The sequence below is a fragment of the Anolis sagrei genome, chromosome 4 (genome assembly GCF_037176765.1).
Source record: "Anolis sagrei isolate rAnoSag1 chromosome 4, rAnoSag1.mat, whole genome shotgun sequence".
Taxonomy (NCBI): domain Eukaryota; kingdom Metazoa; phylum Chordata; class Lepidosauria; order Squamata; family Dactyloidae; genus Anolis; species Anolis sagrei.
Window position 1 is genome coordinate 196,259,857 of NC_090024.1, and position 16,998 is coordinate 196,276,854.

General features: G+C 41.7%; 1 protein-coding gene across 1 annotated transcript in view; it reads left to right on the top strand.

The window, feature by feature from the left end:
• The first annotated feature begins 557 nt into the window (after nucleotides 1-557).
• Nucleotides 558-16,998, top strand: part of LOC132773377 (membrane cofactor protein-like) — a 35,620-nt gene continuing 19,179 nt past the window's right edge. The window contains exons 1-6 of the mRNA XM_067467060.1: nucleotides 558-685; nucleotides 6,120-6,305; nucleotides 7,741-7,837; nucleotides 12,693-12,781; nucleotides 15,438-15,638; nucleotides 16,716-16,898. Of these exons, the coding sequence (XP_067323161.1) occupies nucleotides 628-685; nucleotides 6,120-6,305; nucleotides 7,741-7,837; nucleotides 12,693-12,781; nucleotides 15,438-15,638; nucleotides 16,716-16,898 (814 nt within the window). The 5' untranslated portion in view covers nucleotides 558-627. The remainder of the gene's footprint in view (nucleotides 686-6,119; nucleotides 6,306-7,740; nucleotides 7,838-12,692; nucleotides 12,782-15,437; nucleotides 15,639-16,715; nucleotides 16,899-16,998) is intronic.

Here is a 16,998-nt window from a genome sequence, read left to right on the forward strand (position 1 = left end):
TAGTGTTGGGACTTTCACTCAAGAGTCTCCAGATGTTTTAGTACTGCAACTCCCAGAACCCTTCACCTAGTGATAGCCATTCTTGGCTATAAACCATCTGGAAGACCATAACTATCTATCGCTGCTATTGTTTGTCACCCTTCTTTAGTTGCATGACAACCATAATGGACTCGTGATCATAAAGCGACTGCTCAGTAGATTGAATTTGATTCCAAGCTTCAGAGGAAGTTTTTAGATCTTTTTCCTATGTGGAAAAAGTCCCCAGACTGCATTCCTATAATGTGCTCTTATATATATTACACTTCTCCTTTTACAGTTTTATTATTGCTGATTTATTGTGGGAGAGCCTAGCACACTCAGCTCAGGCTCTTATCAATGGGCGGTCCTTGTTATGCACCTGCCAGGAAATGGTTTAAGGATGAGAAGTGATGGATGAGAAGTGATGGAAACTAAAGGTGAGCTCCATTAACTGCGAAAGTGGTGACGCCCCTTTTATGCAAGAGGTGTGCCTCACCCTGTCCTGTTGATCTAGTTTCATCAAGAGGAGGCAAATGCGCTACCTTTCTCTTCCACCCATCTCTCTGGCTGCCTTTATGAAGCCTCTACAAGCTTGTATCTTTTATTAGGATGGCACTTAAATCAAGCTGCTACTTGCTGCTGCTGTTTCTGTTGTCTGGAGCTCAAGGTGAGTAAGAAAAATTATTGAGAACTTGCCTTTATTAATTTCTTAAAAGGAGAGGTGCTGGAGTGCTTTTTTACACAGTAAGAACACTGTCGGAGACCCTAATAATGACCCTTTATCTATACTCTCTGGGTTGGGGCTTGGAGGTATTGTCCTTCAGCAGAGGCGGCCCTAGGTAATTTTCAATGGTAAGCAAACAGTATTTTGGCGCCCCCCGCCCAACCAATCATTGATCTATATTTTCTGTTTGTCGTGGGAGTTCTGTGTGCCATATTCGGTTCAATTCCATCATTGGTGGAGTTCAGAATGCTCTTTGATTGTATGTGAACTATACATCCCAGTAACTACACTTGCCGCATTTGCTCCCTTGCCTGGCCCGCTTTGGGTCCGGAGGTGTGCCTGAAGACCCCGGCGTGTGCACTAAAAGTCACCTCTTCTCCTGACTTTCTCCTCAGCCATTGGGGCCGAGAGAGAGAGAGAGGTGGAGATGCCCACCTTTCCTGAAGGTAGGCGCAAAAACAAAGGAGGGAGCGGAGGTGGGAGATACCTCCAGCCGGAGGGGTTCTCTCTCTTCTCTCTCTCTTTCTTGGTCCCAATGGCTGAAGAGAAAGTCAGGAGAAGAGACTACTTTTGGTGCGCACGCTGGGGTCTTCAGACACGCCTCTGGACCCGAAGCGGGCCAGGCGCGGCAGCTCCACCCCTTGGCCCACCCATGGATTGGGGAGAGGAGATGAGGTGAGTGGAGCGCCGGGGAATCGGGAAAGGGAGCCGGTCATGGGGAAGGGATCGAACGCAGAGAATGATTGAGCACCGGCTCTGCTCGCACACCCGGTGGCCAGGTGGAGCAGGAATGAGAGGGGCTAGGCGGGGCTCAAGGGCCAGGCCCCTTTGGGAAGAGGATCGCCTGGCAGCGAGGCAAGAAAGCCGAGGCTCCCCCTGGACTGCTAGGGCTGTTGTGAGCTGAGGGGCACTCCTCAAGTGGCTGTCGAGGAACATTTACAGAGGCACCTCTGCACCCCTGGCAAAAAAAAAGTGTTCTGCGACTGCTTACTTCGCGTAATGGATGAGCCGCCCCTGTCCTTCAGTATCTCTACTCTTTCGCAAAGGGATGATCTCAGAAGCTGGTGCTGGGAGATACCTGTTCGACTCCTTGGCTATTGGCCTGTGGAGTCCCTCAGGATTCAGTCTTCTCCTTTGTGCTATTTAACATCTACATGAAACCACTGGAGACCCTTCCAGACAGGCCCTATATCCCAGGATCTGATCCTAAGTGTTCTGTTTATCCCAGATTATCTGGCAGTGGGGACTCACATAATCCAGTTTAATGCAGAAAACCTGAGATCAGATCCTGGGAGAGATAGTTCAGAGTTTTGGAATCAGGTGTCACCAGTATGCTGATGACACCCGACTCTGTTTCTCCTTTCCACCAAATTTCAAGCAAGCTATTCTTGTGCTTATTAATTAATTATTTAATTATATCCCACTTTTCTCCCACAAGTGAGAATCAAAGCGGTAAACAAATAATTAAAAACTCGAAGCTCCGAATCTTTGGCTGTGTGAATTTTGCCAGACCAAGATAGCCTTCAGTGATAGCCATTGGCAGTAATCACTGGCTGCCTATGGGTTGTCAGGGAAGGCCTGCTTCCATAGAAAGGTTTTAACCTGGGAGCAAAAAGCCAGTAAGGAGGGGTCCAAATGCACCTCTTTGGGGAAGGAATTCCAGAGCCATAGGGCCACTACCGAGAAGGCTGTCTCTCGTTCTCACCAGCCATACTTGTGATGGTGGTGGGACCGAGAAAAGGGGCTCTCCTGATGATCTCAGGGTTCGTGTGGGCCGATAGGAGGAGATGCTAAACAGATGCCTGGCAACTGGATGAGGTCAAACAAACTGAAGCTTAATTTAGAGGTGCTCCTAGGGCAATTCTACACAACCATATAACCCAGAATATCAAGGCAGATAATCCACAATATCTGCTCTGAACTGGATTATCTGAGTCCACACTGCCATATAATCCAGTTCAATGCGGATTTTATACAGCTGTGTGGAAGGGATCCTAGTCAGTTGAAAGACAGATCTGAGGATAGAGGTTCAGCCTGTGTTGGATGGGGTTTACTCTCCCTTGAACATGCAGGTTCACAGTCTGAGTTCCTAGATTTGCGCCTGAAGGCTCAGGTTTCACCAGGAGTGCTTTTCCACAGTTCAGGTTAGTGTGCCAACTGTGCCTGTCCCTAGAGAAGTCAGCTCTGGCCACAGTGGTACATATCTTGGTGAAAACTCATTTGTATTACTGTAATACACTGTATGTTGAGCTGCCTTATAATCTCACACTGCCATATAATCTCAGAATCCTCTGTTGGTCCAAAGAGTAGCACCCAGGTTATTACAGGGACTAGCTATAGGGAGCACACAATTCCTTTGTTGTAACAGTTGCATTGGCTGCCTCTTCATTTCCGGGCTGAATTCAAAGAGCAATGGACTGATATTGTAAAATATACGATAGAAGATGCCCAAGCAACGGCTGCCCTGGCCTGGAAAGAGCAAAGAAAACAGGAAATAAAAAATGGTTCAAATACTGAGCGGATTATATGCTTCAGGACTAGATTTCTGAAAGAAAAATCAAATACATGAATAGTCATTCTAATGATAACAGGGATTCAAAATGGAAAACACTGATAGCCAGAGTTAAAGGGAAAAGAAAATATAAGAAACTACAACAGACTCAATCAATTAAATCAATCAATTAAAATAATACTGGAAATAGAAATACAACTTTCTCGGAAGGTAGGAGTGAAAGAGAAAGGGAGGGTGTTAAACTGATTGATATAAGTAATAGATATGTATGGAAATGGAAAAGTCTAGAGAATAGGATATACCAAAAATAATGAGAATTTAATGGAATATCGTCTGTTTATTTCTCCTGACTTTTCAGTGATGTGATTGTCAAATGTGATATCCTACATCAATAAAAAATTAAATTCAAAGTCCTGGTTTTAACCTGTAAAGCTCTATATGGCTTGGGTCACATTTGAAGAACCCTATTGCCCTTTATGAGCCCAGTAGAGTTCCACAATCATCTGGAGAGGGTCTTATCTCTGGGCCCTTCCACACAGCCATATAACCCAGGATATCAAGGCAGAAAACCCCACAATATCTGCTTTGAATTGAGTTATCTTGGGTCCACACTGCCATATAATCCAGTTCAAAGCAGATATTGTGTGATTTCCTGCCTTGATATTCTGGGTTAAGGGCCCTCTGTCTGACAAGAAAAAGAAAGAGGGTCTTCTCAGAGCCCTTCCAAACCGGCCCTATATCCCAGGATCTAATCCCATGTTTTCTGCTTTAAACTGGATTATATGAGTCTGTACTGCCAGATAATCTGGGATAAACAGATAAAAATCAGATCCAGGGATATAGGGCCTGTTTGAGGGTCCTTCCACACAGCCCTATACTCCAGAATATCAAGGCAGAAAATCCCACAATATCTGCTTTGAAATAGGTTATTTGAGTCCACAGATGTGGGATTTCCTGCGTTGATATTCTGGGATCTAGGGCTGTGTGGAAGGGCCCTGAAGGGGACCTCGATGCCTACTCTGTGATGTATAGAGTAATATGGACTGATTCTATAACTTATTTTGAATGCCTAATTGAACTATTAGAGACAGGCATGTAGCCGGGGGGGGGGGGGGGGGGGCTTGGGGGGCTTCAGCCCCCCCCCCCCCCCCCCAAATTCTCATGGTGGTCTGTGAAAAGGTCTTACTGGTACATTATTTAAACTGTTATGTTTATTCATATCATGATCTGATCACCATGCTCAATATATCTCATATGCATGGGGGGATTGGGGTAAGGTAACGATACAAAACGTTTGCTAGGGTAGACCCTCTTTCACTCAGACTCAGCTCCCCCCCCCCCCCCCCCCCAATCAAAATCCTGGCTACGGGCCTGATTAGAGATAATCAGGATTATTAGGTAAAAAAAGAAAAGGGCCTGTACCTTTAATACTTGTTCAGGTGGGGAAATTTAAGTAGCTGTTGGTGTCATGCAAGCAATACCTTTTAAGATTCCTTCTTTTGGACAACCAAAAAGGCACTAAAACCCTGTCCCTTATTCCATCTGGCAACTGCAGAATTCTTCACGTTCTATTTTGTTACTACAGCTGCTGCTAGAAACTAATTTTTATCATGGAAACTACTTTTCTTTAACAAATACTGGGTTTCTGTAGTGAGACTCAAAACACCAGGTGATCAGTATGGAAAAAAGTAAATAGTGCTAAAGTCCTCTGACAAAGGCATGGAATCTGGACTATGACTTCAATAGCTTCGGACTGTAAGGGAAAGCTGCTATAAAACATCCACTTATCTCTAATATAAGGCATCTTTTTACTAAATTGTAAACTGTTTTTGAAGCTAATCTTGCTCCCAAAGCAAAGTGTAATTATGCCCAATAAAATGATAGTAAGTCTCCCAGAAAATGGGTTAAATTCAGCCAAGTGTGACTTGGTAATGGACCCTAATAGTTAGCAGGCAAAACATTGGGCACTATGGGATTGATTTATATGACAGAGAAATTCATTTTATGTCTTCGTTTCTAAAGACTTTAACACTTCGGGGAAAAATAGGTATGTGCTTAAGTGGGCAGTGTTGGTGTATGTCCATTTTGTACATGGCTTTCATTCTGTTTACTCTTCTTCCAAATAGTGTTTTTATTCCAAAAAGCAAAGTAGGACTCAGAAAAATGCCAAGCACTCCAAAGGGTGTAAACTGCTATTTGGAAATACAATAGAGTCTCGCTTATCCAACATAATCGGGCCAGCAGAATATTGGATAAGCGAAAATGTTGGATAATGAGAGATTAAGGAAAAGCCTATTAAACCTCGAATTATGTTATGATTTTACAAATTAAGCACCAAAACATCGTGTTTTACAACAAATTGACAGAAAAAAGCAGTTCAATACATGGTAACGTTATGTAGTAATTACTGTATTTACGAATTTAGCACCAAAACATTGCAATGTATTGACACAGCTGTGGATCCGGACAGGAGGCAGACTGAGTTGTATAATATAGAACATTGAATGAGCAAAGGTTGGATAGGCAAGACTCTACTGTATGTGCATTTAATACTTCAGTTATGATCAGAATGGAGGGGAATTGAGAGAAGTGCATCATATAATGTATACAGTATGTAATGGAGGTGGATGGGAATTCAGTATGCCCCAGTGGGCAATATTTTGACATTCTTCAGTTCTTCAGTATTGACCTAGTACAGTCTACTACATGATCAAAGGCCACCCCTCTGTAGTCAGTCTGATTCCTGCTATCCTTGACAAAGCAACTCCAAGGATCAGTCATTTGGATGAATGTCTTGTTAAGGAAAACAGCACCAAGGCTTCCGAATTTCCTGCTTCAAAAACTCCTTTCTACCTTTACCTCCAGGTGATTGCCCTGCTCCAGAAAGCCCGCCCCATGCTGAGCTGGTCGGAGACATAAAAGAGAGTTACCCTGTCGGGACTACTCTGAGATACAAGTGCATCCCAGGTTATCAATTCATACCTGGAACAATTCCTACTATTAAATGCCTTGAGGATTCAACATGGTCCCAAACGCCTGCATTTTGTGAATGTAAGCATCTTTTCCCAGTTTTATTATGTCAACAAATGTTGCTCTCAAGAAGTCTTGATCAAAATATGCACAACAGTCAGAATTGTTTTGTTGATTTGTTTTCAGTCTGTGTCTTATACAGAAAGTCCAGAAAGCTGTAGAAGTGTGGCACAACATGTGACTTTGTATAAACAACTGAATATGTAAAATGATAGTTTTAGTGTAGATTCCAATTATCCATCAGAATGTTTCATGTAGACTGAGTGTCTTCAAAAATGAAGAAATAATACAACAAAAATACACATTTCTGTTGTAGAATCTTGGGAGCTTAAAATGTGAAGAAGTCATATTCTGAACACCATAGCTCCCAATAGCAAAGTACTATTGATCTTGTACTAAGAAAACACAGAGACATACAATCAAATTTCTGTATCCATCATATCAGATTAAAGAATTAAGATCTATCATGAGATTTCAGTTTTGAGCTAAGCTTTACAGAATAGCTCACAATGTATTGTTGTTGCATAAATTAAAAATCCCCCATGGCTATTGATGAAATTATATAGTTAAGGCCCATATGCTGTCCCTGAAACAAAATATGCAATAATAATTGAGAACAGGGGGCACTTCACGCCTTCTGTAATCAGCATTGGTTTGTAAAAGATGAGCGGTTTCCATTTTTGAACTTTCATTTTCCTGAAGACACCTGAATATTGAGAATATAATGTATGAGTCATCTGTAGGTAGATTTTGCAGGATGAACACAGGATAGGGCTTTTGCATTCCAGCAGATGGAGCTACACAACATTTTCTCCCTCACCTCTCCAAATGGACCTTTCAGTGGTTCTCAACCTGGGGTCCCCAGATGTTTTTGGCCTACAACTCCCAGAAATCCCAGCCAGTTTACCAGCTGTTAGGTTTTCTGGAAGTTGAAAGCCAAAAACATATGGGGACCCCAGGTTGAGAAGCACTAGTTCCTCCATTCCTGCCCCAACACAGCCATTTGGATATTGCAGGAGACAAATGAAGAAACAACCAGCTACTTTTCTATAGCTGGACACATAGCAACAACATTGTCCTCCAGTGCTGTGTGCCCAGCTATAGGAACATAGCTATTATAGGAATACATTGTTCTTTAGTGTGGAATATTCTACTATTATTCCCTCCAACTCTAGTTCAACCACAATTTTGTTGTAGGGGTGAGGGGGAAGATGCAGCAGCTAAAAACATAGTTTTTTAATGACACTTTACACTATTTCTTCTTTACAATTTAGAGACAGACAGACAGACAGAAAGATAAACAGTTTTGGATAGCACTGGGAAGGGTTAACACCCCTGTGGTGTTTGTTTTGCTATCTGTGCCTGCTCAGAAGATTCCACCTCACTTTCTGTCCTTGTGATAATTGGATTTTGAAAAAAACGTATTTGGTAATTTTAGCTCTAATTTTATTTTTAGTAAAGCGATGTAAGGCTCCAGATTTACCGAATGGCAAAATAGAAGGTTCAGACAAACTCGAAATTGGTGACGAAATAACTTTTGTTTGTAATTATGGGTAAGTTGCGGATCACTTGCTATAACAACTTCACTTTGCGTAAAATTCCTGGGAATTTGACACTTAAATTTTTTATACCATTAGATCTTGGTATTTTGTCATAAAGGATAACACCCTTTCCAAGGCAACCTGCAAGTAAATTCAAAATATATTATTACAATTGTGCTCAGGGAACATGAAAATATAATTCATCAGAATTCTTTTAATGGCATGTGGTTTTAAAGGCACATAGTGTTTGGGTGGAAGTGGGAAAGTGAGAGGGCTTTGATGTTTGATTTGCTTTGATTTCTTGCTCCTACCAGAAACTGAGACTACACTTTATTCTTAATTGCTTTCCTTACTTGGTTGTGGAGATTCACGTCTGACATTTCAGACAAGCCAGGTAGATTATTGCTTTGTTTTATTCATATTGGGATTTTGAGGATTGTACTCTCCATAAACAGAGTCCCAGAAGAACTATGGACAGAAGTCCGCGACATTGTTCAGGAGGCGGCAACAAAGTACGTCCCAAAGAAAACCAAGAAGGCAAAATGGTTGTCTGCAGAGACACTGGTAGTAGCCCAAGAAAGGAGGAAAGCAAAAGGAAACAGTGATAAGGGGAGATATGCCCAGTTAAATGCACATTTCCAGAGGTTAGCCAGAAGAGATAAGGAACTATTTTTAAACAAGCAATGCATGGAAGTGGAAGAAGACAACAGAATAGGAAGGACAATAGACCTCTTCCAGAAAATTAGAAATATTGGAGGTAAATTTCAGGCAAAAATTGGTATGATAAGAAACAAAGATGGCAGGGACCTAACAGAAGCTGAAGAGATCAAGAGAAGGTGGCGAGACTATACAGAAGATCTGTATAGGAAGGATAATAATATCGAGGATAGCTTTGACGGTGTGGTGAATGAATTAGAACCAGACATCCTGAGGAGTGAGGTTGAATGGGCCTTAAGAAGCATTGCTAACAACAAGGCAGCAGGAGACGACGAGATCCCAGCTGAACTGTTTAAAATCTTAAAAGATGATGCTGTCAAGGTGATGCATGCCATATGCCAGCATATATGGAAAACACAAGAGTGGCCATCAGACTGGAAAAAATCAACTTATATCCCCATACCAAAAAAGGGAAATGCGAAAGACTGCTCAAACTTCCATACAGTGGCCCTTATTTCTCATGCCAGTAAGGTAATGCTCAAGATCCTGCAAGGAAGACTCCAGCAATACATGGAGCGAGAGTTGCCAGATGTTCAAGCTGGGTTTAGAAAAGGCAGAGGAACCAGAGACCAGATTGCCAATATCCGCTGGATAATGGAGAAAGGCAGGGAGTTTCAGAAAAACATCTATTTCTGCTTCATTGACTATTCTAAAGCCTTTGACTGTGTGGATCATAATAAATTGTGGCAAGTTCTTGGAGGGATGGGCATACCAAGCCACCTTGTCTCTCTCCTGAGGAATCTGTACAAGGACCAAGTAGCAATAGTAAGAACTGACCACGGAACAACAGAGTGGTTCAAGATTGGGAAAGGCGTACGGCAAGGCTGCATACTCTCACCCAACCTTTTTAACTTGTATGCAGAACACATCATGCGATGTGCGGGGCTTGATGAATGCAAAGCTGGGGTGAAAATTGCTGGAAGAAACATTAACAACCTCAGATATGCAGATGACACCACTCTGATGGCCGAAAGCGAGGAGGAGCTGAGGAGCCTTCTAATCAAGGTGAAAGAAGAAAGCGCAAAAGCTGGGTTGCAGCTAAACATCAAAAAAACCAAGATTATGGCGACAAGAATGATTGGGAAATAGAGGGAGAAGACGTGGAGGCCGTGACAGACTTTGTATTTCTATGTGCAAAGATTACTGCAGATGCAGACTGTGGCCAGGAAATCAGAAGACGCTTACTTCTTGGGAGGAGAGCAATGTCCAGTCTTGATAAAATAGTAAAGAGTAGAGACATCAGACTGGCAACAAAGATCCGCCTAGTCAAAGCCATGGTATTCCCTGTAGTCACCTACGGATGTGAGAGCTGGACCTTAGGGAAGGCTGAGCGAAGGAAGATCGATGCTTTTGAGCTGTGGTGTTGGAGGAAAGTTCTGAGAGTGCCTTGGACTGCGAGAAGATCCAACCAGTCCATCCTCCAGGAAATAAAGCCCGACTGCTCATTGGAGGGAAGGATACTAGAGACAAAGTTGAAGTACTTTGGCCACATCATGAGGAGACAGCAAAGCCTAGAGAAGACAATTATGCTGGGGAAAGTGGAAGGCAAAAGGAAGAGGGGCCGACCAAGGGCAAGATGGATGGATGGCATCCTTGAAGTGACTGGACTGACCTTGAAGGAGCTGGGGGTGGTGATGGCCGACAGGGAGCTCTGGCGTGGACTGGTCCATGAGGTCACAAAGAGTCGGAGACGACTGAACGAATGAACAACAACAACTCTCCATAATTGTTGGAGACATAATTGACTGTCTTGAGACAAATACACATGCAGACATACTGAAACTTTGATCTGTTAAAGCATTAATTAAAATTCCCAAGGTTTTAAAATACATATATTCTCCTCTCTTGCAATTTCTAAAGGAATAAAGAGTGCAAATCGGTCCCCTCTTGTGCAACATTGTGGTGATGGCAGTTGGACTAGTTGAACAGTCTAAACAGAGGCTGAGATTTCACTCTACTTCTGCCCACTTTACCATCTATAAAAACAAAGGTCTGCCTCCCCTTTTTGCCCACTCAGGCGACAGTTTTGTCCATAGCTACCCACTGGGCTGCTGCTGTCTATATATTTTGCCAAAGGAAATGCCACCTTCAGGATTAAGGCAAATATTCTCCTGTTCCCTGTCCGAAAGCACCCTATGGATCTATGCCTTCACTTTTCCCTTTATTTTGATATTCCTATAGTTGGTGGGAAATCAGGAATAATAAACGTTGAAATCCAGCTCTCTGAAATGTGCGAGTTTTGTAATCTATTACCCAAACTCATTAATGAGAATGTTGTTGCTGTGGGGACTTTGTTAGGGTTGGCATGTACTTTTTTTAAAATGCCAGGCCAGTAACTAAAATTAAGTTAATGGATAGCTTATCTGAACCAAGGCTGCCATTTGTTGCTTATTTCAATGTAGACGATTTCCTGGCATTGTCTTCTACATTTTTGAGGCACCAGGCAAAGATATTTTTCAAAACAGTGTATTTCTTCAATTGTATGATGCCATCGATTGTATCGAATTCATTTCAATACAACTATCACAAAAAATACATAAGGTACACCTGTGATTCTTTTTGAAATGTTTAGGAGAAAATGAGACTTAGAATTAAAGAAATATAGTATATATTTTCCATGTTTTTTTCATCAACTCTATATATATTTCATCATGTCAGAAGAGACCACAGTGGGAAGAGAACCCAATATAAGCATTACATTATTGTGAAGTTTCAATACCATCCAATATATAATAATCTATTCTTCTTCTATCAGTTGTTGCTCTCAGGATGTTCTTCTAATGTTTAGCTTGAATCTCCTTTCTTAAAATTTCTGTCTGCTACTGAAGGGAAACCAGTTTGCTCAACCTGCCACAAGATGGCCCTTCAAATATTAAAATGTGATACTATTATGTTTACCATCTCTTTTACTGCTTTCCAGATCCCTCACCCTCTTGCTGAGCCTCAACTGGACATGTTTTATCTTGTGATATGATGTTCTCTGTTTTTTTAATGTTTTTGAACTATTTTATATTTATGTAAGGGAATTATAAAACATCGATGTACTTAGGTGATCCCTCATAGTTCGAGGATGATTGTCCTCCAAATGTGGTGTCCTGGCAGTAAGTCCGTAGGTGACTGTGGAGCCCTATTCTTGATCTGCATGTTCTCCCGCAGTGAGGGCATTGGTTTCCAGATGGAAGGTGGTCCTGGTCAGGGTTGGCTTGACATGCCTTGCTCTTGGCATGTTTCTCTCTTTCATCCTCCATTCATGCCTCTTTTAATTCTGCAACACTGCTGGTCACAGCTGACCTTCAGTTAGAGCTCTCAAGGGCCAGAGCTTCCCTGTTCTCAGTATACTTGCCACAGTTTTTAAGGTTGGCTTTAAGCCCATCTTTAAATCTCTTTTCCTGTCCAACATTATGCTTCCTGTTCTTGGGTTCAAAGTAGAGTGACTGCTTTGGGAGACTGCGATCAGGCATCCAGGAGACTGCGATCAGGCACAGGTGTACCTTATGTATCCAGACAATGTGGCCAACCCAGCGGAGTTGATGGTGGAGGAGCATAGCTGACATTTGTCCATCTGTCTTCCCAAGAGATTTGCAGGAGTTTTCGGAGGCAGCGCTGATGGAATTGTTCCATGAGTTGCATGTGACGTCTGTAGATAGTCCACATTTTGCAGGCATATAGCAGGATTGGGAGAACAATGGCTTTATAAACAAGCACCTTGGTATCCCTACGGATGTCCCGGTCCTCAAACATTCTATGCTTCATTTAGAAAAATGCTGCACTCATAGAGTTCAGGCAGTGTTGCATTTCAGTGTCAATGTTTATTTTTGTGGATAGGTGGCTGCCATGGTAGCAGAAATGGTCAACATTTTCTAATGTTACACCATTAAGCTGTATTTCTGGCATTGCAGAGGGATTGGCTGGTTCCTGCGGGAAGAGCACTTTGGTTTTCTTGATGTTCAATGAGAGGCCGAGTTTCACGTATGCTTCTGCAAAGCTGTTTAGAGTGGCTTGTAGGTCGTCTTCTGAATGCGCACAGACATTGTCATCAGCAATGTACAACAGATATGATGTCAATACATGAAATCATGCACTACAAGCTATCTTGTGTTTGCACACTCTTTCTGTTCACTAATATCTAGTATTTTTTTTATTTTCTTAGGTACAACTTAGTGGGGTCCAGTACTGCTCTTTGTGTTTTGTTGGCAGACAACAGGGCTGAATGGGATAAATCCCCTCCATTGTGTGATAGTAAGATATTTTTTTTAAAATTTGTTAGCTTCTGTCTTAATATACTTTAGCACGACATTTGTACTGCAAATATTTTAATCTGTCCATACTTAGGATAGTAAAAAATATGGACCTCCGTATCTTTTTTCATATCTGTCCTTACCTCTTGCCACTCACAACCATGTACAATATCCAACATGCCTTCTAGAAATTGAAGTCCAATATATTGGCCATAATTGTTGTAGCCAACACCCTTATTCTCCTTACAATTTTTGCTAAAGCAGGAAAACTGATTGCTCAAGTGAGGCCAGCCTTGTTTTCAAAACAATATATGATGGGAATTACTAGGCAGCATCATATGGAATAAGATGAAAGGCATTTGTATTCCTTCTGTCACCCTGCAATTTTTAAGAAATTGGGACATTCCTTTAAACTGGGGTGGGGGGAGAGAGAAGCATGAATCTGTTGTTGAAATCCATCAGCTAGTTCCTGACTTAAAATGTAATAACAGTCTCATATTGAATCCAGCTTAATTCAAAAGTTGATTTTACTTCATTGCGAACAAAATAAAACACCCACAATGTAATATGGTTATGTTGGATGATGATGATGATGATGATGATGATGATGATAATAAACTTTATTTATATTCCGCCCTATCTCCCCAGGACTCAGGACAGATTCCAAGATACAATGGCAAACATTCAATGCCTCCATAACTAAACAAGTACCAACATTATAACCCCAAAAATCCACATATGAAAACAACATTAGAACCTAACATCAATAAATTAAATCAAACCTAATCAAACTAAAATTATATAATTAATCTGAACATAAAACATTCACATTAATTTACAGAAGCCAACTATCGTTTGGAAATTGTGTGGGTTGGTGCATTGTCGAAGGCTTTCATGGCCAGAATCACTGGGTTGTTGTAGGTTTTTCGGGCTGTATGGCCATGTTCTAGATGCATTCACTCCTGATGTTTCACCGGTATCTATGGCAAGTATCCTCAGAGGTTGTGAGGTCTGCTGGAAACTAGGAAAGCTGGGTTTATATATCTGTGGAATGTCCAGGGTGGGAGAAGGAACTCTTGTCTGCTGGAGCTACAGACCTCACAACCTCTAAGGATGCCTGCCATAGATGCAGAGATAACTTCAGGAGAGAATGCTTCTAGAGCATGGCCATACACCCCGAAAAACCTATAACAACCCTGTATGGGATGGTTTTGTGACCAGAGTGGTTGCATGGCCAGTGATGGCAACTTGGCTAACATGGACTAGCAAAGCCCAAGTATGACCTAGTTCTCAACCAGAGATTCTATAGTCATCTCTCATTGTCTAATCTTCCTGCTCTCTGTATGCTAGTGAGCAATGTTCAGTCTGAGTCTGATGGGGTTATTGTTATGTGCCCTCAAATTGGCTCCTACCTGTGGTGACTGACAAGCCCACATAAATGGTTACCTTGCTCCCACATCACCCTCCTTCATATCACTTCACTTCCTAACTCTGCCAAATTTCTTAATAGCAATAGCAACACTCCACCCCCTCATGAACCCAGATAAAACAAAGCCTGAAATTATACAAAACATCCTAATGTTAAAATGAACATTATGAAATATCACTTTAGATTTGCTTATTGTAAGATCATGTACTGATGGCGTTGGAGGAGAGCTAGTCAGAATAGTGGACTTGGATTCATTCCTTTACCAGCTTCAGGAAAACAAGTCTAGAATGCTTGTCCTTCAAGCATCTGAGAAAGTAGACAAAGTCTCAGGAAGTTCATGCAAGTCTTTCCCCGCCCCCCCCCCCCCCCCCCAGTCAGTCTCAAGTGTTACAAGATCCCTTTGTATACAGTACTGATATTTCAAACTAATATGACTTTGTCTTTGAAGGCTACAATGGATTACAACTGTGTTCATTTCTTGTAAATTGCCCTGCCATGACACGTTGCCTAACTCTTTCTAGTGATAGGACTAGCTCTCTTCCTCAGCATGCTTTGGACAACAGTTGAAGCAACTATGCTGTCTGTTATGACCTAATAGAAGATATTTCACTTTTGATGGCCAGCAAGGGCTTATTCCCCCTGTAAACCATGAAGAATCAGAGCAGGGGGGAAGAAGTCTAGAGAAACTTTGCTTACTTACTAAAATGGAATTCGAGTTGGACTTGGAGGCATTCTGCTGAGTTCCTTTTGCTATCTGTCTCTAGCCTCACTAAATCACTTTCCTTTCCTCTTTGGAGTTCACTCTATCTCTCTTTGATAGTCTCCTACTGAAAGTTGGAGAATCTGCAATATCTCAGGATCTTTGGAAGTGGAAATGATCTGTTCTGATTGGGTCTCAAAGAAGTATCTAGTCACATTGGCTCAATTTCTTTTAGCAACACAATTTAAATAATCCTGCCCAGTGCTCAGAAAAAATACTATTTTGGACTACAAATTCCAGAATTCCCAATCCAATAAGGGAGCACAACTTCAGAGTTTCAAAGGAAAAAAGTAATTATTTTTAATTTTCCTACTGGAATTAAACGATTTGACTTTACTGCCATTAGAAAGCATCTATAGTGTACAGTACATTGCTGAGACTTCACACGGTGTTTTAGTGACAGTAATTTCAGTCCTAACAACGAAGTTCTAGTGTATGTGAACTGTGAATTTGTATTCTCTTCCCCAGTAATCCAGTGTGAGCGTCCTCCCAACATTGCCAATGGAATGCATAATGGAGATGTATCCCTCGATCACTATACTGTTAGTACAGTGATAAAATACACTTGTAACAAGGACTTTTCCCTTATTGGAGATCAAAGCCTTACTTGTATAGTGGCAGAAGATGGTGCAAATGGAAAGTGGGATAAATCTCCACCTGAGTGTAAAGGTAATGGATATTCTTGTTCCATTAAATAAGTATTTATTTATTTCTCGTATCAGAAGCAACCAGACAGATTGTATTACATTTTAACAAAACAAACAGACAAAACACAAAGTTTGCAAGCTTGTTAGTTGATTAAATGCCCTTTAACCAGGATCTGGCCACTTGGAGTGCCTCTGGTGTTGCTGCAAGAAGGTCCTCCATTGTGCATGTGGCAGGGCTCAGGTTGCATTGCAGCAGGTGGTCAGTGGTTTGCTCACACTCGCATGTCGTGGATTCCACTTTGTAGCCCCATTTCTTAAGATTGGCTCTGCATCTCGTGGTGCCAGAGTGCAGTCTATTCAGCACCTTCCAAGTCGCCCAGTTTTCTGTGTGCCCAGGGGGGAGTCTCTCATTTGGTATCAGCCATTGACTGAGGTTCTGGGTTTGAGCCTGCCACTTTTGGACTCTGGCTTGCTGGGGTGTTCCAGTGAGTGTCTCTGTAGATCTTAGAAAACTATTTCTTGATTTACATTAAAGAAGTATTTTATGTAAACAAATCCTGCCTGAAGAAGTAGACAGTCGGCCTCCACATTCACTGGAATTAGGGGTGCAGGACTCATATCAAAGTGGCGAAAACTATGAATAAAAAAGCTGCTTTTTACTGGAAATAACACCCCTATAGGAATCTGTAGGTCCTTCGGTGTAACCCAATGGTCATATCATACAGAAGTTGACCATAGAGTCACTCTTGAGGACTGAGAGATTTGTAGTGAGACCATACTAATCAACCTATGAATAATAAAATCCACAAACCTTAGGCCCATAAATGTTCAGGGCCGACTGTATCCACTGATGCTCCCATCTCCAATGTTAGTGACAAAATTTAGATGTAATTGCTTGATTTCTTCCCATTTCCTTTGAACCTGATTCTAGCTAGCCTTAGCAGTATTGATGCTTGAAGAGGAGGGGAGAATAAATATGATGGAGCTGTTTACCTCCCTGAAGTATCAGGATTGCTTTTAGTGGTTCTCACATACTGATGTCTTATATTCTGGTGGGGAAGAAACACTTTCTCATTCACTGTTGATATTCTCTTCTCAGTGGTCCAGTGTAGCAGACCAGAAATTGAAAATGGAAAGCTGACAAGTATATTTCAGCCTTCGTACAACTATAATCATACCCTACAGTTTACATGTAACCATGGATATAAACCGGAGGGAAGCAATTCTGTAACTTGTGGGGCTGACAGCACATGGAAACCTAAATTTCCCACATGTGTCGAGGGTATGTGTTTTCTGTTATATATATGTAGAGCATGTCTCCAAAACCAAATCCATCTGTATACATTTTACAGGAATTAAAACAGGTGTGCATTCATTTGTTA